This window comes from Suncus etruscus, chromosome X (assembly GCF_024139225.1).
Source record: "Suncus etruscus isolate mSunEtr1 chromosome X, mSunEtr1.pri.cur, whole genome shotgun sequence".
NCBI lineage: Eukaryota > Metazoa > Chordata > Mammalia > Eulipotyphla > Soricidae > Suncus > Suncus etruscus.
The window spans coordinates 101,548,775-101,569,812 of NC_064868.1; the positions used below are offsets into that span (position 1 = coordinate 101,548,775).

General features: G+C 39.5%; 1 protein-coding gene across 1 annotated transcript in view; it reads left to right on the plus strand.

Moving 5' to 3' along the window:
• Positions 1–5,008: 5,008 nt before the first annotated feature.
• Positions 5,009–21,038, plus strand: part of FRMD7 (FERM domain containing 7) — a 54,804-nt gene continuing 38,774 nt past the window's right edge. The window contains exon 1 of the mRNA XM_049766993.1: positions 5,009–5,092. Coding sequence (XP_049622950.1) covers positions 5,009–5,092 — 84 coding nt within the window. The remainder of the gene's footprint in view (positions 5,093–21,038) is intronic.

Here is a 21,038-nt window from a genome sequence, read left to right on the forward strand (position 1 = left end):
ATCACCAATGCCCATATTTCCCTCCTCCCCTCCCCCTGCCTGTACTTGAGACAGGCTTTCTACTTCCCTTACTCATTGACATTGTTATGATAGTTCTCAGTGTAGTTATTTCTCTAACTGCATTCACCACTCTTTGTGGTGAGCTTCATATTGTGAGCTGGTCCTTCCGGCTCTCATCTCTGGGAATTATTTTAAACAGGTGATATAAACAAATGGCAGTAGCAGCTATCCTTTAGAAATTTTGAGTAACACTAGCAATACTCAAAGCTAACCCATGGCTCTATGCACAAGGATCACTCCTGGCAGTGCTCCGGGGACTATCTATGTTGTCAGGTATTAAAACCAGGTTGGCTGTATGGAAGACAAGAGTCCTACCCACTGCACTTTCGATCTTCAACCCTGCAAAGATAGATTTAAAAGGTACAACAGAAGATCTCCCTACCCAGAGTGAAATAGAGTGTGTGTGTGTCTGTGTGTGTGTGTCTGTGGTGTGTGTCTGTGTGTGTGTGTGTGTGTTCATGTAGGAAACAAAACAACTGTTCTGGGAGGGAGATGATGTCTAGCCAGAGCCTTAAATGATTAGCACTAATTATTTAGGTATTTGTTGGGGAGTTGGGAGAAGAGGAGGGAGCAGAGTTGAATCTGAGTCCAGACAAAGGTAGATATGAAAGGAAAGGTCTGTGGAAAATGCAATCTGATTGGATCTTAAAATGGAGCGCAGCGACTGCTAAGACAGTGATGAGAGACCTAGAGATGAGATAGGAGAGACAAGCATGGGCCAAGTAGTAAATGGGATTTTGTCAGATGAAGAAATTAAGGTTCACCAAAGTTAACTATGTGCTCAAGGTCATGCAACTACAAGTAAATACATGTAGTAAATTCTTGTAGTAAATACTTGACTCTGGCAATCCAACTCTTTCCCTTACAACCTGTGGCCTGCTAACTTGAATATCAGGATTTTGGGCACATAAATCCATTTGCTACTTTGCTAAGCAAGGGCAATAATGTAATGAATGCTTTTCAGAAGTTGTATTGAATTTCAATATTCAATGACAGTATTACACACAAATGGAAGAATTTTAGTATTTGAGCAGATAAAAAGTTTCATCAAAAATTTCAAAAATTGGGACCAGAGCAATAGCACAGCAGTAAGGCATTGCACGTGCCAACACAGGATGGATCCCCGTTCGAATTCTGGTATCCCATATGGTCCCCCGAGCCTGCCAGGAGTGATTTCTGAGCACAGAGTCAGGAGTAAACCCTGAGCGCTGCCGTGTGTGACCCAAAAACCAAAAAAAATTTTTTTTCAGAAACTATTGGGACTGGAGAGATAGCATAGTGATAGGACTTTTGCCTTGCATGCAGCAACTCAGAACAGACCTGGGTTCGGATCCCAACACTCCATATGGTCCCCCGAGCCAGGAGCGATTTCTGACTAGAGAGCCAGGAGTGCAGCTGGGTGTGTCCCCACCAAAAAATTTCAGAAATTCAAAGGGTAATTTCTTGTAAATGGCTAACCTGATTTTATCACCAGTATCCCATGTGGTCTCTTGAGCATCTAGGTGCAGAGTCAGGAATAACTGCTAAGCACCAATATGTGTGGCCCCAAAACAAATGCCCACAAAGTTTCAGAAATTTACTCTCAAACAAAACTAAGACAACCAATCAACAAATCAGCATACGTAAAATCGGGGATTTAATAACTGGGAAAAAAAAACCACTATTTCTAAGAAAATAATCTTGACTGTCACTTAAGATGGATATACATTTTTGTAAAAAATTTTATGATAGTGTAGTTTATTAAGGAGAACTATTCAAAAAGTTGATTTTTATGTACATTTTTAAAAAGCATCTACCACAAAGCATTATTATATTACAGGCATTGAGATGCCCTTGTCCTAAAGTCTTTTGGGTACTATTGATGTCTTCTTTGTGTTTTTCTGCTTCTTTTTAAGCCTATTAATTTGTATATTTTATTTTAGTTTATTTGAAGAGGGATTTGGGCACACCTGGAAATGGTGAAGAACTACTCTTGACTGCACTCTTAGGGTTATGCCCAGCTGTACTCAGGGGACCATGTAGTGCCCTGGATTAATCCTGGGCATGTACACATGCAAAGCATATGCTCAGCATTTTGAGTTACCTCTTTGTCCCTGACCTGGATTTGTGATTGGGGCCAATCTAGTGGTTCTCCAGGAGTTCCCAGGGAGTGACCCTCTGTATAATTCTTGACCAGTCTGGCATTGAGGGCCTGATGATTGCGGATTCAGTACTGATCTGGGGCACTGAGAGCCACCAACATCATACCCCTCATTGCTCAATGCCAGGCGAGGAATCAAACTGAGAATCTCACAGATGCTAAACATGTATTCTCCTGCTCATGCTACCTCTTGAGCTCCTTAGACTGGCATTTATTGTTAAATTTTACTTGAGGAAGGGTGTTTGGGGTCACAACCAGGGATCACTCCTGGCTCTGTGCTCAGGGAACTCCTTGCAGTGCTGGTTATCTAACTGAGGTCATCTGCATGAAAAGTAAGTAAGTACTTTGCCTGCTGTATAATTTCACCAGTCTCTCGTCCTGATTTTTAAATGAACACAGTTTGTTTTCTGATTGAGGGGGTCAGGTCTCAAGAAATAAAACAATAAAGGAAAGTTCATTTAAAATATGGCTGCTGAGTTAAGTTCCATTTCTTGCATAAGCAATCAAAAAGGAGACTCTTCTCTGAATGGCGGGGCCAAAGATTCTGATCTGCACACAATTAATTCCTCTGATAGGAGGAAGCTTAAGGCACTTGTATCTGATTATCAGCTCTATGGTCCACTAACTCAAAATTACCACTCAATTTCTGTCTGAATGAAATAGTGATAGAGCAAAAATTATTTTGTCTTATAAGCAAGGAAATATTGTAAGATTTGTCTCATTGGACTCATCAATAAAAAAGGTGGTATCAGGGGCCTGAACCGTGGCACAGTGGTAGGCATCCTAGGCTGACCTAGGATGGACTGTGGTTCGATCCCCCGGTGTCTCAAATGGTTCCCCAAGCCAGGATAGATTTCTGAATGCATAGCCACAAGTAATACATGAGCGTCACTGAGTGTGGCCCCAAAACAAAAACAAACAAAAAATGGGGAAAAAAGAAGGTGCTATCAATATCCCCATTTGACAGATGATCAAACCTGCCTGAGAGGTAAAAATAAGTTGGCCCAAATCACAGAATGTAAAGAAATAAAAAAAAATAGGTATGAAATGGATCAGCCTGAGTTATCATGGTCTTCATTCTCAAAGGTTTATCTTTCAAGAGCTGCTATGTGGAAGTTATCTTGGCAGCTTAAACAGAGAGAGAGAGAGAGAGAGAGAGAGAGAGAGAGAGAGAGAGAGATGAGAGAGGTGATGCAGAAAATAGGGTCTGCAGTTTCAAGGGAAGACTGATTTTGAATAAGCAGAAACTGCATGTGCTGTTACAGAGCTTGCATAGGCCAGAAAAAATAAGTAGAAACCATTCAGAGGAATAAACGGGAGTATATAAAGATAAGGTATAATGTGACTGAAGATTGCAAAAAAGAAAGCTCATTCTTTGGGGCTTAATGGGAGAAGTTATACATCCAAAAGGAGAGAGTGGATTCTGTTAATGAAGTGAAACCAATGATCAACGTTAGTATGGGCAACAGTTAATCTGAAATAATGTAGATACAAAGCCTCTTTTGCATCAATGGATAATTTTACCTTTTGTTGAGGATCAAAATCAGACCCTCACATATGCAAAATCTACCACTTAGTTACATTTCAGAACTCTGAAGCAATTAAAAGAACAAATTCTCTTTTTCCTTCCTCTTTCCCAGGTAGCTAATTCCCGATCCAGTGAGTAAGTTGATGTAATGCAATGTTCAATAGTGAAACAAAAGTCGTTTTAAGTCATGGGGAATGTGGCACAAATATTTCATATATTACATTAATGCATTTTCCCTATATCAGGCTTGCACCTAAGTAAAAATAATAAACAGCCAGAGCTGTGGCGCAAGCGGTAGGACATCTGCCTTGCCAGAGCTAGGCTAGGACGGACTGTGGTTTGATCCCCTACGTCCCATATGGTCCCCCAAGCCAGGAGCATTTTCTGAGTGCATAGTCAGGAGTAACCCCTGAGCGTCACCAGGTGTGGCCCCAAAACAAAACAAACAACAACAAAAAGTTCAACAAAGTATCCTCTATGGATACTCTACGGATTCCACTAGGAACATGTTTTATTCTGCATTTGGAGCAATATGGATTAGATCCCTCTAAGCTAGAACAAGACCATGTGAAATTTGGTGTTCAGAAGGGAAGAATATCTTTGGTTTTGGTTTATAAATAGCGATGAGTCAGCTTAACCATATCCTTCTGCACAAATAGTTCCACCTAAGCAATTAAAGGAGAAAGGTATTGGGAAAAATGCATTGGGAGTATGTAACTAATTTTAAGATGCAAAGGTTAGCGTCTCAGGAGACCCAGTTTCCCACTGAAGATTACTAAGAAGTAATCATTCTGCCACTAACCCCTTCTCAGGTTACCTCCATTTTTCAAGTTAAACTTTGCTTTCTCTGTCTTTCTTGGATCTTAGAATTTCAAATGCCTAGCATTTGGAAACAGATGAATTACATTTTTCTGGGCTTGACTATGCTTGTCCCTGAGTTTAGTTACTGAATTCCTGGCAACTGTTTTGAGTTATATTGCACAACTGAACATCTGCCATCATGAACTATCCTTGAGGAGGTGAGGATAGCAGAGGTCAGCAGACTCAGGGTCATCCCCAGAGTAAGCTAGACTGAAAAAAAAAAGATATAAGTCATAGGCTTTGAGGTGTAGACCCCACTTCAGCCCGTGGAGTGAGTACTTAGGTCTACCTGTTAGGGGTAAGCTAGGAAAAAAAGGATAGAAAGCTACCAGCAAGATCAGGAATTTTACCTACAAACTCAGCAAATCTTCATCAAGCACTTACTGTGTGCACAGCAGTGGCAGAGACCAGTTAAGAGAATGGATTTTGGTGAAGGCCTGCAAGCTGTCATTGCAGATCTGAGATCTCCTCCGACAGCAAGCGAAGAGATGGCAAGAGCAATGGTCAGGATCTTAGGCAAATGCCTGGGTAGGGCAAGAGGAATGAAAAAACTTGTTTGGGTGACTTCTGCAAGGGTGTAACTTGATAAGAAGCCAAGTAGAGACTGAGACGGGGCCCCTTCCAGTCTTTATGCTTCAGGTGTGGTCCACAGGCATTGGCAGCAAAGCATACCTGAGGCATCCTGGAGCTGTTGAGCGCTTGTGTGCAGGGGGGTGGAGGGAGATGCTCCATGACAGGGAAATGAACCTGAACGTTGGTGATAATTCACACAACCTTCTCCCTTTCCTAATTGCTTAGAAACCCTGAGGGTTTGTGTTTTTTTTTCAATTTTCCAAATGCACTTTGAAGCGTAACTGAAACAGAAATTCATTCTGCAAAGCCCAAAAAGTTCTGCGAGATGAAGAGAGGGAAATAAAATGCACATAGAACCTCATCATGCAGACTTCTTCATTGTGGTGGATATTTTATGTTTGGAAATAATGTATTGTTTTTGTGTCTTGTTTTTGTGGGTGTCAGGGATCACTACCGGGGATTCCCTTGTGCAAGGCAAATACCCTCTACTGCTGAGCCACATACCGGACTGGAATCATTGCTTTTGTGTGGATTCTTAAACTGCACATGCACCTTCTATTTCATTTTGTTGACAGCGTTCTTTTAATTTATTTTTAAAAGTTTTTCTGTTCATTCAGCACAGAAGGCCTAATTTATTAAGTTTCAGAGCTTCATTTGAAGGTATATGATTTTTTAAATATGTTTTATTTTATTGAAACAATTGTGATCTAGAGAGTCCTTTATAGTTGAGTTTCAGATATACAATGAGTGAGGGTCCATCTCCTCACCAGTGTCAACCTCCCTTCACCAATAGATCCAGAATGCACCCTACACCACCATCCTTTGCCACCTGGCCGGCCAGTATAACAGGCCACTTTGCGTTTAGATTGTTAAAGTTTAGGTTCCTTGATTCTATTATTGTTAATTTTGAATTGGATATTTAGTTCTGTCCTTATTTATTTCCTCACTGATGCATCCCAAACCACTTGGCCTCTGGCCCCAGCCTTTCTTTATTCCTTTTCTCTTAGTTTTATAGAAAAATGTGGAAATACGTGACAAAATAAAGTAATATGTGTTCTAAGGTTTTATGAAAATGGTGGGACCCCAATTTAAAAGATAAGAGATTAAAAAATTTACATAGATGTGTGGCAGAGTAATGTACCCTAATGCCCTTTTACCTAAGCTTTCTTCTGAGATGTTAATCCCATCTGGATGATCAGACCTGTCCATACTTGGGATAGGGTGGGCCATTTTAAAATAAAGAATAAAACGGGGGGCCAGAGAGATAGCATGGAGGTAAGGTATTTGCCCTGCATGCAGAAAGTCGGTGGTTCAAATCCTGGCATCCCATATGGTCCCCTGAGCCTGCGAGGAGTGATTTCTGAGCATAGAGCCAGGAGTAACCCCTGAGCGCTGCCGGGTGTGACCCCCAACCCCCCAAGAGAATAAAAATGTGCTGTCTTTTGGGGGAGACAGAGTTCATGAGGAGACAGGTGGGCTAGGCAGCACAGGGAGAGCTCGGCAAAAATGAGCACATGGCAGAGAGACTCATGGTGGAGAAAAAGCCTTGAGAAATAAAGAGAGCTAACTCTGATGAAACTTTAACTGACTGCTTGTGAATTATTTTTCTGATTCTACCCTTGTTTATCAGACCTGTCTGCCTAAGGCAGGGGTCTTCAAACTTTTTAAAGTGGGGGCCGGATTACGGTCCCTTAGAGAGCTGGAGGGCCGGACTATATGAGCTACTAATTCCTACTCACACTGCACATATCTTATATAAATAAAATGAAAACCATTTATAAATAAACAGATCACGCACCAGTATTTCAATGGGAACTGTGGGCCTGCTTTTGGCTAAAGAGAAGGTCAATGTCCGGTTCCATGTTTGTCACTGCCAGCCGTAACAAGTGATGCAAGTGGATATCAGTTAATCTTGATCTGGTTGGAGATTTCAGATGTTTCATTCTTGAAAAAGTCTGTTCACAGGCATAAGTGCTACCAAAGATTGTTACCATTTTGAGTGCATGGTTCCTGATATTTGGATATACACTGAGTGTATATGCTGGCAGGTATCTTGGCAACCAAACAGCGCTCACTGCCGGCGGCCGGATCAGACTCCTCTGCTGGCTGTATGTGGCCCGCGGGCCGTAGTTTGAAGACCCCTGGCCTAAGGGGTTAGAAAAAGTGCCTGGAGCTGCCTCACCCAATTCGTGGACTCATTATTTTATATTTTAAATCAACACGGCAGGTTTTTTTCTCTTTCTTTCTTTCTTTCTTTCTTTCTTTCTGTCTTTCTTTCTTTCTGTCTTGCTTTCTTTCTTTCTTTGTTTCTTTCTTTCTTTCTTTCTTTCTTTCTTTCTTTCTTTCTTTCTCTCTTTCTCTCTTTCTTTCTTTCTTTTTCTTTCTTTCTTTCTTTCTTTCTTTCTTTCTTTCTTTCTTTCTTTCTTTCTTTCTTTCTTTCTTTCTTTCTTTCTCTCTCTCTTTCTTTCTTTCTTTCTTTCTTTCTTTCTTTCTTTCTTTCTTTCTTTCTTTCTTTCTTTCTTTCTTTCTTTCTTTCTTTCTTTCTTTCTTTCTTTCTTTCTTTCTTTCTTTCTTTCTTTCTTTCTTTCTTTCTTTTTTTTTGCATAGGCACAGCAAATACAGGGAAAATAGAAGGAAAAAACCTTTGGTCTAAAAACAGGGAGACCTTAACCATGAAGCATCCTGGCAGAAGACCAACTACAGGCTCCGGAAATACTAAGTTGTCTAAACCCAAAGTCTTTCTCTGTGGTCCTAGTAATAGCTCTACGTTTTAAAGGAATTTATTCTTGATTAGTTACTCTCTCCGATTTCTATGAAAGTCAAAACCAGTCAGAGCAGGGTGCCTTCCATCCTCACAGGTCCACAGGGTGACATACTTCATATTCTTTAAAAGAGAAGTAAGACTGATTATCAGAAAGAAGAGACAGTTTTACAGAGCAAGTGAAGAAAAAAGAAAAAAGTGAGAGACAATTGAGTTTATGAGTCAAGGGATATTCAAATTTTTTTCCTTTTATTTAAATACTGTGGTTACAGAATTGTTCATGATTGAGTGTTAGTAAATGTAAATGTAAAGTGTAAAATGTACAACACCCTTCACCCACGAACATTTTTCACCACCAATATCTTCAGTTCCTCTCCACCCTCACCACTGTCTGCCTCTTGGGCACGTATTTTATTTTCCCCTCCCCTTGTCCTTTTAGAAAGTGTGGTTTGCACAATTATTAATGAAAGGATACCATGCATATCATTTTATCTCTGTTTCACACCCAATTATTGTCCAGATTGATCAGTTCCAACTATTCTTTACATAGTGGTCCCACTTCTACCCTAAAAGCATTGCTCCACTATTTGTGGCAAACTTTGTACCATGAACTGGTACTCCTGACTTCCTCTTTATTGTCACTGGATATTGTTAATCATACTATTTTTTATTATATCCTACAAATAAGTGAGATTATTTTATGTTTATCCCTCTCCTTCTGGTTCATTTAGCTCAGCATAATACTTTCTATAACCATTCATATATAAGCAAATTTCTTTGCTTTAGTTTTTCTAACAGCTACATAAAATTAAAAATTTTAATTAAATTAAATGCAGTTAAAATTTGAGAATAAAACTTAAAAGCTGAGTACTAGTACATTAAATAGGGCACTTGACTTGCATGTAGTCAATCCTGTTTGATCCCTGGCACCAAATATGGGCCTCTGAACCCACCAGGAGCAATCCCTGAGTACTGAGCCAAGAGCAACACTAAGCACTGGCAGGATTTAGTTTAAAAACATAGAAAAATGTTAAAGTTGGGAAACAAAATAGTGATTGCGGTAGAATAGAGAGAATCAAAGGAACATCTTTGATGTTGTTAGCTCTTTCTTTTCCTGTACTAGGGTTTTCTTCATATTTAAGAACAACTTGATGGCTGAAGATGAAGAACAGGGGTTAAGGAACTGGCCTTGCATATAGCTGAACCTGGTTTGATCCCCAGCACCAGATATGGTTCCCTGAGTCCCACCAGGAGTGACCATGGTACTCAAAGTAGGATCTGAGTAATTTCAGATGTGAGGTCAATTCCCCATCTAAAGGGACAATCTGATATAAGAAATAGAAAGCCCTCACTGGATTTCAAAAGATCTTGTTCTCCCATTAATCTCCTAATAATCTTGGCCAAGTTTTTTTCTAAACTCTGCACCTGAATGTTTCTGTGCATGGGAAGTAATACCCAAACTTCATGGTACCTAATGATCTCTTCTGTATTCCGAATGACTTATAGTTCAAGATATCTAGAGAATGCTTTTCCAACTTCCAGTTTAAAAGAAAATTCCAACAACCATTTTGAATCTAGCTGTGCATCACGCACACCATGGTTTTAGTGCTAAAGCATTACGTGGAAACAAACAATTATAATTGTTTTAATTACCCAGAGTAGCTAGTAATTTTAACAAGAGTTAGGAGCACTGTCTTGAGAATGCTATTATTACACTGTCACTTTTCAACAGCTTTTCCAATATAGGCATGGTAATTTCAGTGTCCCAGGAGTGGGGGCAAGATTGCTGTTAGGGTGATGAACGTGTTGGTTTTTATTTGCCTTTACACACACACCCTTGTATTAAGGGTGACTCTGAGCAATGAGAGACTCTTAGGTACCATCCTGCAAAGGAATGACTCAGAAGCCAATTGTCCAGATCCTTGCAAGACCTACAGAAAGCCTCACACAAGAGGTGTCTGGCAGAGAGTTTTATCTGGCACATACTACACTAGCTCTCTGATTGTGAACTGACTTTAGTCTCCTCTATCACGACAATTACGACAGAGAGGCTGGAGAGAACGGGGCTTTGTTGGATTTATCCCCTTCAGACCCTTTCTAGGACAACCACAGAGGCCAAAAATTATTTAGCGAAATTGATGCTAACCAACTCAAACCCTGCCATTTGTCATACAAGCAGTACTTTGAACTGCTTTCTATTTTCAGAAATAGAATCAAAACCATTTGCCATTTGGTGTGAATCTCACATGGATCCAGCAACCTAAGAGTTGTTCTCTCTGTAAACTTCCAGGAGAAAAGCTTCAGCTCTCACCCAGTTAAATCTTTCTCTTGCAGGGTCAACTATTTTGTGTTTCAGGGTTTATTGCTGAGGCCTCTGAGTTGGCGTGGGGGAGGGGGCGGCAAGGGCCTTGGTTGACGACCGACTTCTTTGTTCTTTGATGTGTAGAACTGCACCTCTCTAGCTAGCTCGCTCTCCACCAGATGCTGTAAGACTAGACTGCCTGCAGAGAGGGCTCCATTTGAGAAGCAACTGCTGCAACCTGGCAATTAGCCTCTCATCACTCAGCACTTCACTTTTCCTCAGGAGTTCAACCCTCCAAAAAGGTGACAGCTTCGCCAATGATTTCTTTAGCCCTGATGAAAAATATCCCTTGCCTTGCTTCCTGGGTTATATACTCAGCTTGATCTTTGAAATTAGGATTCAAGCTTTTGCTTGGAAAACTGGTTGCCTCCGTCGATGTTGGTAAATATGGAGATGTGTGCTGCTATTATGACTATTATCTATAATATCAGGCTTTCTGTGATTTCTTCCTCTTGGGGGTACTGCTCTGCACTGCTCAGGGGCTATTTCTGACTCTGCTCACACGTGACCTCTGGCGAGATCTCAAACTCCGGTAAGACGTGTGCCAGAGAAACACCTTCCTCTCTATTGTCTTTCTGCGTCCAGAGTAGTTGCATTGTTTGTGTTTTTGCATCACACCAGTGGTGCTCATGGCTTATTCCTGGCTGCACTCAAAGATAACTCCTAGAGTGGCTCAGGAGACCATATGGAGTGCTGAGATCAAACGCAGGCTGACGGTGTGTAGGGTAATACCAGCTTCACTATCTCTCCAGCCTCATATTTGTATTTAAATAAGAAGTAAAGTAACCTTTTAAAAGATCAGCCCAGATCAGAAAGATTGATATTCCTGGTGTAAAAAGGTGGATGATAAACAAAAATAAAAGGACTTGTCTTCAGAGAAAGTCCAAACTCTTTGTGAAAGGTAACAATATTTCAGGCATGACCAAAATTAAACCAGGGTCATCAAAAACATGCTTAGCTTGGAACTGAACCAAAAGTACCAACAGATATATCTAAGTTTCCTATTCTCCCTAGAAAACTAGATTCTTTTGCTAGAGTTCTCTGGTTCTGGGTTTGAAAATGATACCATTCAAAGTAAAAGGAGAGATAGAAATTAGCCAAACAGGATGACTAAGGGGACTAGTTTATAATAATTTCCATATAGATTCTAGGTACGAATGTCATTATACTGTTCAGGGTTGAACTAATTTCTGGGCTAATGATAGAGGTGGTGATTGGGCCACAATACAAAAGGTATAATACATGGGGAAGCTCTAAAAAGCACAGTATAAGGCCAGAAAGAAAATGCCACATGATACAGTGACTTTTTTAAAATCTTTATCCATGTACTGTTTATTACTAGTTGAAATGATAGACCCACGAGAAAAGAATCTGAGATACAAGACAATTTGATGATAAAAGTTAGAACTTGATTTTAACAATAAAATAAAAGTGTTGAAATGGATGTTTATATATATCATATAGATTTGCATGAGCTGATATTTTAAATAGTTAATGAATTTTATTCTCATCTGAATTAAGGTAAATAGGCCAACTCAGCTTCTTAACAGGTAAAGGCAAAAATTAACACATTTTTCTATACCCTCTCTTTAACATTTCTCAATGTCCTTATATATAATAAATAAAAATATGATCATTTTTAACAAAAGAGGTAGATTTGTATTAGCAACACAGTGATTAGAACTTATTATCTTAATCGCTGTAAGCATGTTGCTAATGATGTCAGACTCACATGTTTGATTACCAAAGTGAATATTTTTTTTAATTTTTTATTTTTAATTATGAGATCAAAGATGCAAAGAAAGAGGACAAGGTAAAGCTACAGTGGAAGGAAATCACCCCTTGCTGATATCTGAACTTTGAACTTTCAGCCAAAGAACATTAAGAAAAATAAAACAGAACCCATGTACAATTACTTTGTCCCTCAAGTCCCCAGATTGTAATACATAATATTTCTTAGCAGCACACAAAGCAATGTAAAGCCATAAAACTTATGTAACTCCTTAAATATTGAAGGCAAAGTACTTTTTTACACTTTCATGCACATGCATATTAGTTTAAGTTAACCTCAAAAGTTTAAGTGGGTTGTTTTTCTTAGGAATTAGAGTCAAAGGAGCACAGTAAAAACGGTGTTAGAGTGGCAATTATTGTTTGCAGAGGCCCACCAAAATATGAGGGACATGGAAAGGAAATGCTTTGGCCTAAATACAAGGAGACCCTACCCCTGATGTTTCCTGGCATAAGACCAACTCTAGGCTCCAGGCAAACTAGTTTGTCCAATCCAAGTCATTGTCTGTAGTGCCATTACACTTCTATTTTTCACACAGTCTCTGTCGTTGGTATCATGTTTCTGTATTAAAGATCCTGGAATCTGCATATCCTACATTGCAGTCAGAATGGTGCAGAGCGTCCTCTCATTTCACCTCACAACTAAAGGGCAATGCAGAGAGCCCTGTCCTGTAAGCAGGTCGTTGTTGTTGTCAAGTCTTCTGAGTTTTAAGGGAAGTCTCTTTTGATCAGGTCAATGTCAGAGCCATGGTAGTGTCTTCCCTGGTAGAGGATTGCTTCCAGGTGTTGTTATAAAAAACCTTTGATGTTTCATGGATGTCTTCCCTGGTTCAGGGGTGAATGGAGAATGCCCATTCTTCTGAGGCCTGTGCCACGTCATTTTGTCAATATTCAGGATGTAAGGTCCTGTTGCACTACAAGATTTGTGTATTCCAATCTCTATTAGATAAAATCTTATTTGTATGTATAGTATTTTCCCATTTTAATGTGCCTATGCAAACAAGGAACAATGCCAAGTGGCGTTATTGGCACATATGGGGGCCATAAGAACAAGTCCAACAATCACCAGGCCATGGTTCAATCATAAGCATTAAACTGAGGGACTCTTCCACCAAAATTCCTATTGAACAGCTCACAAAGAGAAGAAAAGATAAAAAGTGGGTAGAATCATCACTGTAAAAGAATATTTAGTAAGAGTATAACTGTCAAAGAAAATACACATAAAATATTCAAAAGACATATGTGTCCATTTTATGTCTTTTGAAATAGTTGGGGGTTGTTAAATCCAATGCACGACTTTGGTCTGTGAATAGGACTGTGCAGTACTGAAGTTAAAAAGAGTAAATGTGGGGCACTGATGGTTGGGGGTGAGAGAGTTAAGGAGTAATAATGAGCTGAGGGTAAAGAGGGTTAATTAAGGTGAAGATAACAAATCCGGATTGGGAGATGAGGGAGTAGAAGGGGCTCTGTGTGGAGGAGGGGAAATATATCAGAGGGGATATATACATTGTATAGATGAATTGTTTATAAATTGGCTTGGTAGTCAGAGAGGACCACTGTATAGGAAGTCATGTTTACATATACACTGATTTTAGAGACCTATTTGAATGTTATCCTCCAAATCTAGGGCATTCCATTTTTTTTTCTTAGAAACAGTCGCATTTGTGCCTGCGCGCTTTTGAAAATGAATATTAGTAAGAAAAGAATCCCTGAATGGGGGAGTTTCTCTCCCCCACCCTCCCCCAGGGCCTGATTTAGCAGGCCTGGCCCTGAAGACCAGTCTGGCGTGGGGGGATCTCAGTCCCCTGGACTAAATGGTCAGCCCAGGGGCTCTATGGCTAGCTGTCCTGCCCAGAGCCCCCAACATACCAGTCAAAGAGAATCAGAAGTCCTGGCATGTTGAGTCTTCTGAGCCCAGCCCCTGCCTTTGTAGTTTGTGTATGCATTGGGGAGGAGTTTCTCTCCCCCACCCTACCCCCAGGGCCCAATTCACCAGGCCTGGCCCTGAAGACCAGTCTGGTGGGGATCTCAGTCCCCTGGATTAAGTGGTCAGCCCAGGGGTCCTGTGGCTAGCTGTCCTGCCCAAAGCCCCCAACTACAGTGACTTTTTAAATATATATATATATATATGTTTTGGGGGCCACAGCTGGCATTGCTCAGGTGTTACTCCTGGTTCTGCACTCAGAAGTCACTCCTGTCAGGCTCAGGGGACCATATGGGATCAGGGAATTGAACTGGGGTCTGTCCAGGGTTGGCCTCATGCAGGACAAATACCCTTCTGCTGTGCTATTGCTTCAGTCCCTTTTTATTATATTTTTATTTCATTTGAGTTACACTCAGTGGTGCTCAGGACTTACTCTTGGCTCTATGCTCTGGGATCACACCTGATGGGGCTCAGGGGACCATATAGAATGCTGGGAATCAAACCCAGATCAACTGCATGCAAGATAAGCACATTACCCATTGTACTGTCATGGTGTCAGTCCTCATGGCATGGTGACTTCAAAAAAATCAATGGCCACAAGTGAATTGGATTTTGAGAAAGATTTTTCAGTTTATGTCAGCAGAAAGCTTTAGCTATGACAAGCTATGATTGTCTTTCCAGACAGGTACATAACACAGAGACATGCAGACATTGCTGTGGAATGTTCCAAGAATCCCCACTCCCCACTCCCAGATAGATAGGTATGGGAAGAATTCAGAAATAAGAAGTGGTGGAAAGGAAGTAGACAAGTTTCTTGGGTCATTGGGCCAAGTAAAAAATGTTAGTGTTGAGCAACATGATGCATAAAGGTAAATAAAAGGCAGAAACAAAGCTTAACCTCAACTCTGGTATATGAATTTAAGAAAAATATAAATTCTCAGGCCCCACTCACTTTCTCTGGAATTTGAACCTGCATTTTAGCAAGATTGTCAAGTGATTCATTTGCACTTTGCACTTTGAGAATCTCTGCCTTAGCTTTTCTGCCAGGATAGTGTTTTCTGTCGGACAATGTAGGTAACTTGATTTATAGCAAGACGGATGTCAGAGAAATACTAGTCATAGGGCTCGTGTGATTGTATAGTGGTTGCTTTGTACAGTACAAACTTGGTTCATATTCTAGCATGTCATTGGGATCTTGAACCCACCAGAAGTGATTTCTATGTGGAGAGCCAGGAATAACCTTTAAGCATTGCCAGGTGTGATATTACACACACACACACACACACACACACACACACACACACACACACACAAGTAGTAACTGGTTCACAGTCTTCAAATATGTGTTACCTTACTATAACCTCCAGAAAAATACCAATAACCCTCTTCTGCAATACTTTAGGTCTCCTGTTCCCTTTAATCTTAACCACTCAGACCTCAGTTCTATAGTCAGAATCCAAGGCTTGCCTTAACTTTGGATTTGCCAGTTCCTCTGCTTTATTTAGTTTTGACCTCCATATGAATGAATTTATCCAGTATTTGTCTTAATATTTCTGGAAAATGAACTACTTCTAGTCCTAGCCATGTTGAAGCAGGAGGCAACTTATTATCTTCTCATCACTGAGTTATTTTACATTGTGTTGTGTACCACCTAACTTTTTTATCCACTCATCTGTTATTGGGCCTTTGGGTATTTTCCAGAGCTTGGCTATTATAAATAGTGCTGTGATTAACATAGGTGGTTCACAGACCTTTTCAGATTTGTGTTTTTATGTTCTTGGAATAGAGATGAAAGAGTGGATTTGTATACGGTAGTTCTATTTTCAATTTCTAGTCACCTTGCAGATTTCCCTAAAGGGTAGAAGCTAAAAACAGCAGTTTACATCCCTTTCCACAGTGAGAAGGGGTTCATTTTATTCTACATTTACTCCAACACTTGTTTACAGCTTTTGTAATATAGAACATCCTCAGTGGTGTGTGGTGAGATCTCATTGTTGTTTTGATTTGCATTTCCGGGTAAATTGTTAGTGATGAACATTTCTTCATTGGCCTTCTTTAAAAGGCTTCTTTCTATTCAGTTATTTTTTTTTGCCTATTTTGACTTTTGTGTGTTATTTATACATTTTGGCTATCAATGTCTTGTTGGAAGTATGATGCAAAATATATATATTTTCTGTTCCAGTGAAATATCTTTACATGAAAATGGTAGTTTCTTTCACCACAAAAATTGGTGTTAGAACATTGTATGCCTAAAATTGCTATTAACAGAATTGTAAATTACTATGTCTCAATAAAAATTAGAGAAAAAAGAAATGTATATTACTATGTGAGACTTTTAAAATACACACCTGTATTTATAGCCACACTCAACACAATAGCCAATATGGGGAAATAACCCAAAATGCTAAACTTCAGATGGATAAAGAAGTCATGGTATATAAAGACAATGGAATCCAATGAAGCTCTAAGCAATAACAAAATCGAGCAATTTGCAGCAACCTGGATAGGATTAGAGAACATCATGCTGAGTGAAATCAATCAGAATGATGTCTCTCATATAGGAACGTAAAGATACACAGCAAGGCATCAACAAAGTTCCAAAGGCAACAAAAGGAGAGAATTGATTAAACAATTGAGTTGGAGTAATTTGGAGTTTTTATGGTCTTGGGAAAGGGACGCATTGATGAATGGGTATGATGTTGAAATTATGTGCATGAGAACCAATTATTAATAACATTATAAACCACTGAATATCAATAACAAAGTAAAATTAAAAAATTATACAAGGATGGCTACAAATTTGCCAGAAATTTTAGTTTTATTTAAGCCTATTCATCTTTTTTGGTTTCCTTTAAAACAACATGTTATCAGCTGGAGCAGTGGTGTGAGCAGTAGGGCATCTGCCTTGCACTCGCTAACCTAGGTCAGATAGTGGTTCGATCCCCTGGCATCCCATATGGTCCCCCAAGCCAGGAGTGATTTCTGAGTGCATAGCCAGGAGTAACCCCTGAGCATCACCGGGTGTGGCCAAAAACCAAAAACAAACAAAAAGGCCCAGCATGATATTTCTAAACTATAACTCTGACCATATCCATTCCCTGTTTAAAATCATTCAGCTGCCTTAAAGTTTCACTTGATACAAAAGCCCACTTGCCAAGGCATCAGCACACTTTTCTGGTTACTGCATGTCACTTGTGACTAGGAGTACCACATTGGTTTCAGTTTTATTGTTCATACCAAGTTTTCTCAACTCTTTTGCCTCTTACATCCTTCTCCAATTCTTTTCTTCATTAAAATAATTTCAACATTTGCTTTTTGTTTGTTATAAATCCATGTTCTATGCATTTGTTCATCTTCCTGGGCCAGGTGAACTATACTTTAGATCAGGGGTCTTCAAACTTTTTAAAGTGGGGGCCAGATTACGGTTCCTTAGAGAGCTGGAGGGCCGGACTATATGAGCTACTAATTCCTACTCACACTGCACATATCTTATATAAATAAAGTGAAAACCATTTATAAATAAACAGATCACGCACCAGTATTTCAATGGGAACTGTGGGCCTGCTTTTGGCTAATGAGATGGTCAATGTCGGGTTCCATACTTGTCACTGCCAGCCGTAACAAGTGATGCAAGTGGGCATCAGTTAATCTTGATCTGGTTGGAGATTTCAGATGTTTCATTCTTGAAAAAGTTTGTTCACAGGCATAAGTACTACCAAAGATTGTTACCATTTTGAGTGCATGGTTCCTGATATTTGGATATACACTGAGTGTATATGCTGGCAGGTATCTTGGCAACCAAACAGCATTCACTGCTGGCAGGCTGGATCAGACTCCTCTGCGGGCCACATGTGGCCCGCGGGCTGTAGTTTGAAGACCCCTGCTTTAGATAGTATCTCACATTATCTCATGCATATATGTTTCCACAAGAGCAAATAGCTCCATCTACTGCTATCTGGCCTCCCAGCCTTTTGATGTGTCTCCCAGCCTATGTATTCCTTGGTGGTATGGTAAGACATCCTGTGTTTTGTGGATATAGGAATCTCACTGTCCTTGGACACCAGGAATACACCTGACACAGAATAGATGCTCATTACTGTGGACTGAATAAAGGGAACAGTGAATGGGACCATTAAAGTGTAAAGGCATCGTAAGAAGGCCAAAAGTCAGCTGACAATTTGAGCAAGGAGAAATTTCAACAGAAAAAAATTTCATTGGAAAATGAGACCAAATAATAAGGGAAACATCCTAAAGAAGAGGTGAGAGGTTAGAGTCTAAAATGTGTATTAAGAGGTTTAGAGAGATGATACAGGTAGAAATGATCTTTGCCTTGCATGCAATTGACCTGGGTTTGATCACAGACACCACATATAGACCCCTGAACACTGCCAGGGGTCACACATAGCCAAAAATTACCTTGGAGCATTGCTGGATGTAACTTTTGTTCCCCAATAATCAAATTAAATATTTATTAAAGAGATTGATGAAGCCTTTCTCTGACCCTGTCTTTTTGTGTAGCTGGTGTAGTTGAGACTTTCCTATAAAAATGTCAACTCAGATATTAGCACAACTTCAAGATCACCAGACACTAGTTCTATCAGGGAAGATGTATATGTGTTTTCTTTAATTTTTTTAATGTTTGAATATTTAAATATACCTTTGTCTAAAGAGAATCTTTGAATGATCGTTATTGCAAAGCACTAGATAGTGATATACTAGGAGAATGCTTTTTAACAAATATGACAATATAATAAAGGATCCCAGAGAATCCTTAATAGTATTACAGTTTGGATGATAATTAATATTATCACCCTACATTCAGTACTTCATAAGCATTTTCTGTGGTCCACTGTATAAATAACTTGACATAAAGATACCAATTAGATAAATATGACCCTTTTTGAAAAGGAGATTAAAATGAGATAGTCACATGCCACCAGATTCATCTCTGTATAGTGTACATTTCAGAGGACAGAGATTAAATTGTTTTCCTTGCATAAGCTGACTCCAGTTCAATCTCCATTATTGCATATTGTTTGCCTAGCATCACAAAGAGTGACACCTGAGCAGAGTCAGAAGTAGCTCCCGAGCACCATGGGGTATGACTCTCTTCCTCCAAATAAGAATAAACTGTACAAATAAATGATTTTAGTATAACTTCTGTATTGTACAACCAACATAGCTATTCAACACCAGACTAATTTTAGTCTCCTTCAAAGAATGTGATTATTCATCTTTATTCCCCATCTCCTCTCTGCCCCTGCTCCTCAACTAATCCTATTTGCCTGTTTGGGACATTTAATATAAATGGAATTATGTGATACATGACCTCTGCACTTGGCTTCCAACAATCCTATTTTATAGTTGAGGAAATGAAATCTCAGAGAGATTGAACAGTTTATCCAATACCAAGCCTCTAGCCTGTTGAATAATGAGAAAGAGGAGCCATTGTGCCTGGTCCCATGCTCTAAACCATCTTGATGATCAGTCTGCACCTAATTTGTTGCAGGTACCCAGCACATTACTGAAACACTTTTTGGCTTTATGTAACTGGTAACATTTTTCCCCAAAATACCTCATCTATGATGATGTGAGAGTGGAGTTAATATTTAGAAAAATCAAAAAGCCTTAAAACCAAATATGGAAACTTAAGTGAACTATTACACTGGGTTCATGTTATTATTGATTTAATTGTGTGTCCACCAAATTCATATGTTGAATCTCTTGTGTGAACAGTATTTGGACATACATTTTAGGAAGCAATTAGGAATGGCCTTGATATGGTAGAGGGGGTGGCCTTATTAGACAAGGAAGAGAAAGACATAACTTTTTCTTCACCATCAGAGGACTCAATAGGAAGTGATTGCATAAGGCAATCCAATAAAAAAGGACTTAAAGGAGTCTACCCAATCTCTGTTTTTATTATGGAAATCTGAAATAATACCATCCTACTTAGATTAAATGATTAACCATCCAAAGTCAGGAGAATGAGCAATTGCTGGCTGTAACTACAAGAACAAATTCCTGTCATGGGAACAACTATAGGCTCTGGACATGTTCATTATCGAACCCTAATGTCTTTTTATGGTGCCACGAAACATTCTGTTTGGTTGTGGTTGACAAAATCATTCCTCTGTAATTAGAGATCTTGGTACTTGCACAGGTCATAGGAGATGAAGTCTAGGATAGTCTTTCCTTATGGTTCCAGAGGTTCGGCTCAGTCTCAGTTGTCAAAGTCAGAACTCTGGAATAGAAATCTTAGTTTTTGTATAAATCCTAGAGCCAAGTCTAGGCTAGGGTCTTTCTTATTGGTCCCAGGAAGAGTTCTGCCCAGTCATTGTTGTCAAAGTCAGTCTTCTGTAGTTAGCAGATTTTGATTTTTGCACAGATCAAAGGATGATGTGTCTTCTGGTTTCATCTTATTGTTAGGTGATGAGGTAGGGCAACCTGCTCTTAGATCAAATTATTGCTGTTTCCTCATCGATGTCAGGATGTCATATCAACTTGGCATAAGTTGGTGTCAGAGCGATATTAGGAACCCTGCTGGGAAATTTTGATTCCTGGTGCTGTTGCAGGGAACTATGTCAATTCTACGAGTTAGGATCTAGGGTTCGAGGTTGGATGGTCACTGCCCAATCACAAGGAGTCTATGTCGAGTCCCCATGTTACATGTCCAGGGTGGAAGGTGCCCCTATATTATAAAACTTATGGGTTCTTATCCTTAATAGATAAGAGCTTGTTTCTATACATAAGAGTTTCCCTTTTTTAGTATGCCTATGCAAAAGGGAATGGTGCCATGTTATATTGCTGGTGCATTTGGGGGTAAGAATGACAGGATATATAATCTCTATGACCTGGTTTTGACCTGAGCTTTTATCCCAAGCAAGACTTTTCTTCTAGAATTTCATAACAAGCAGAACCCAAACAAGCGAAATTAAAACTTATAGAGAGAGAAATTTAAAAAAATGAAAAAAAATTTAAAAAGGGATAGAGGAGGCTACTTTTACATTTAGAAATAAACACAGTAAGAGGTGTAACTAT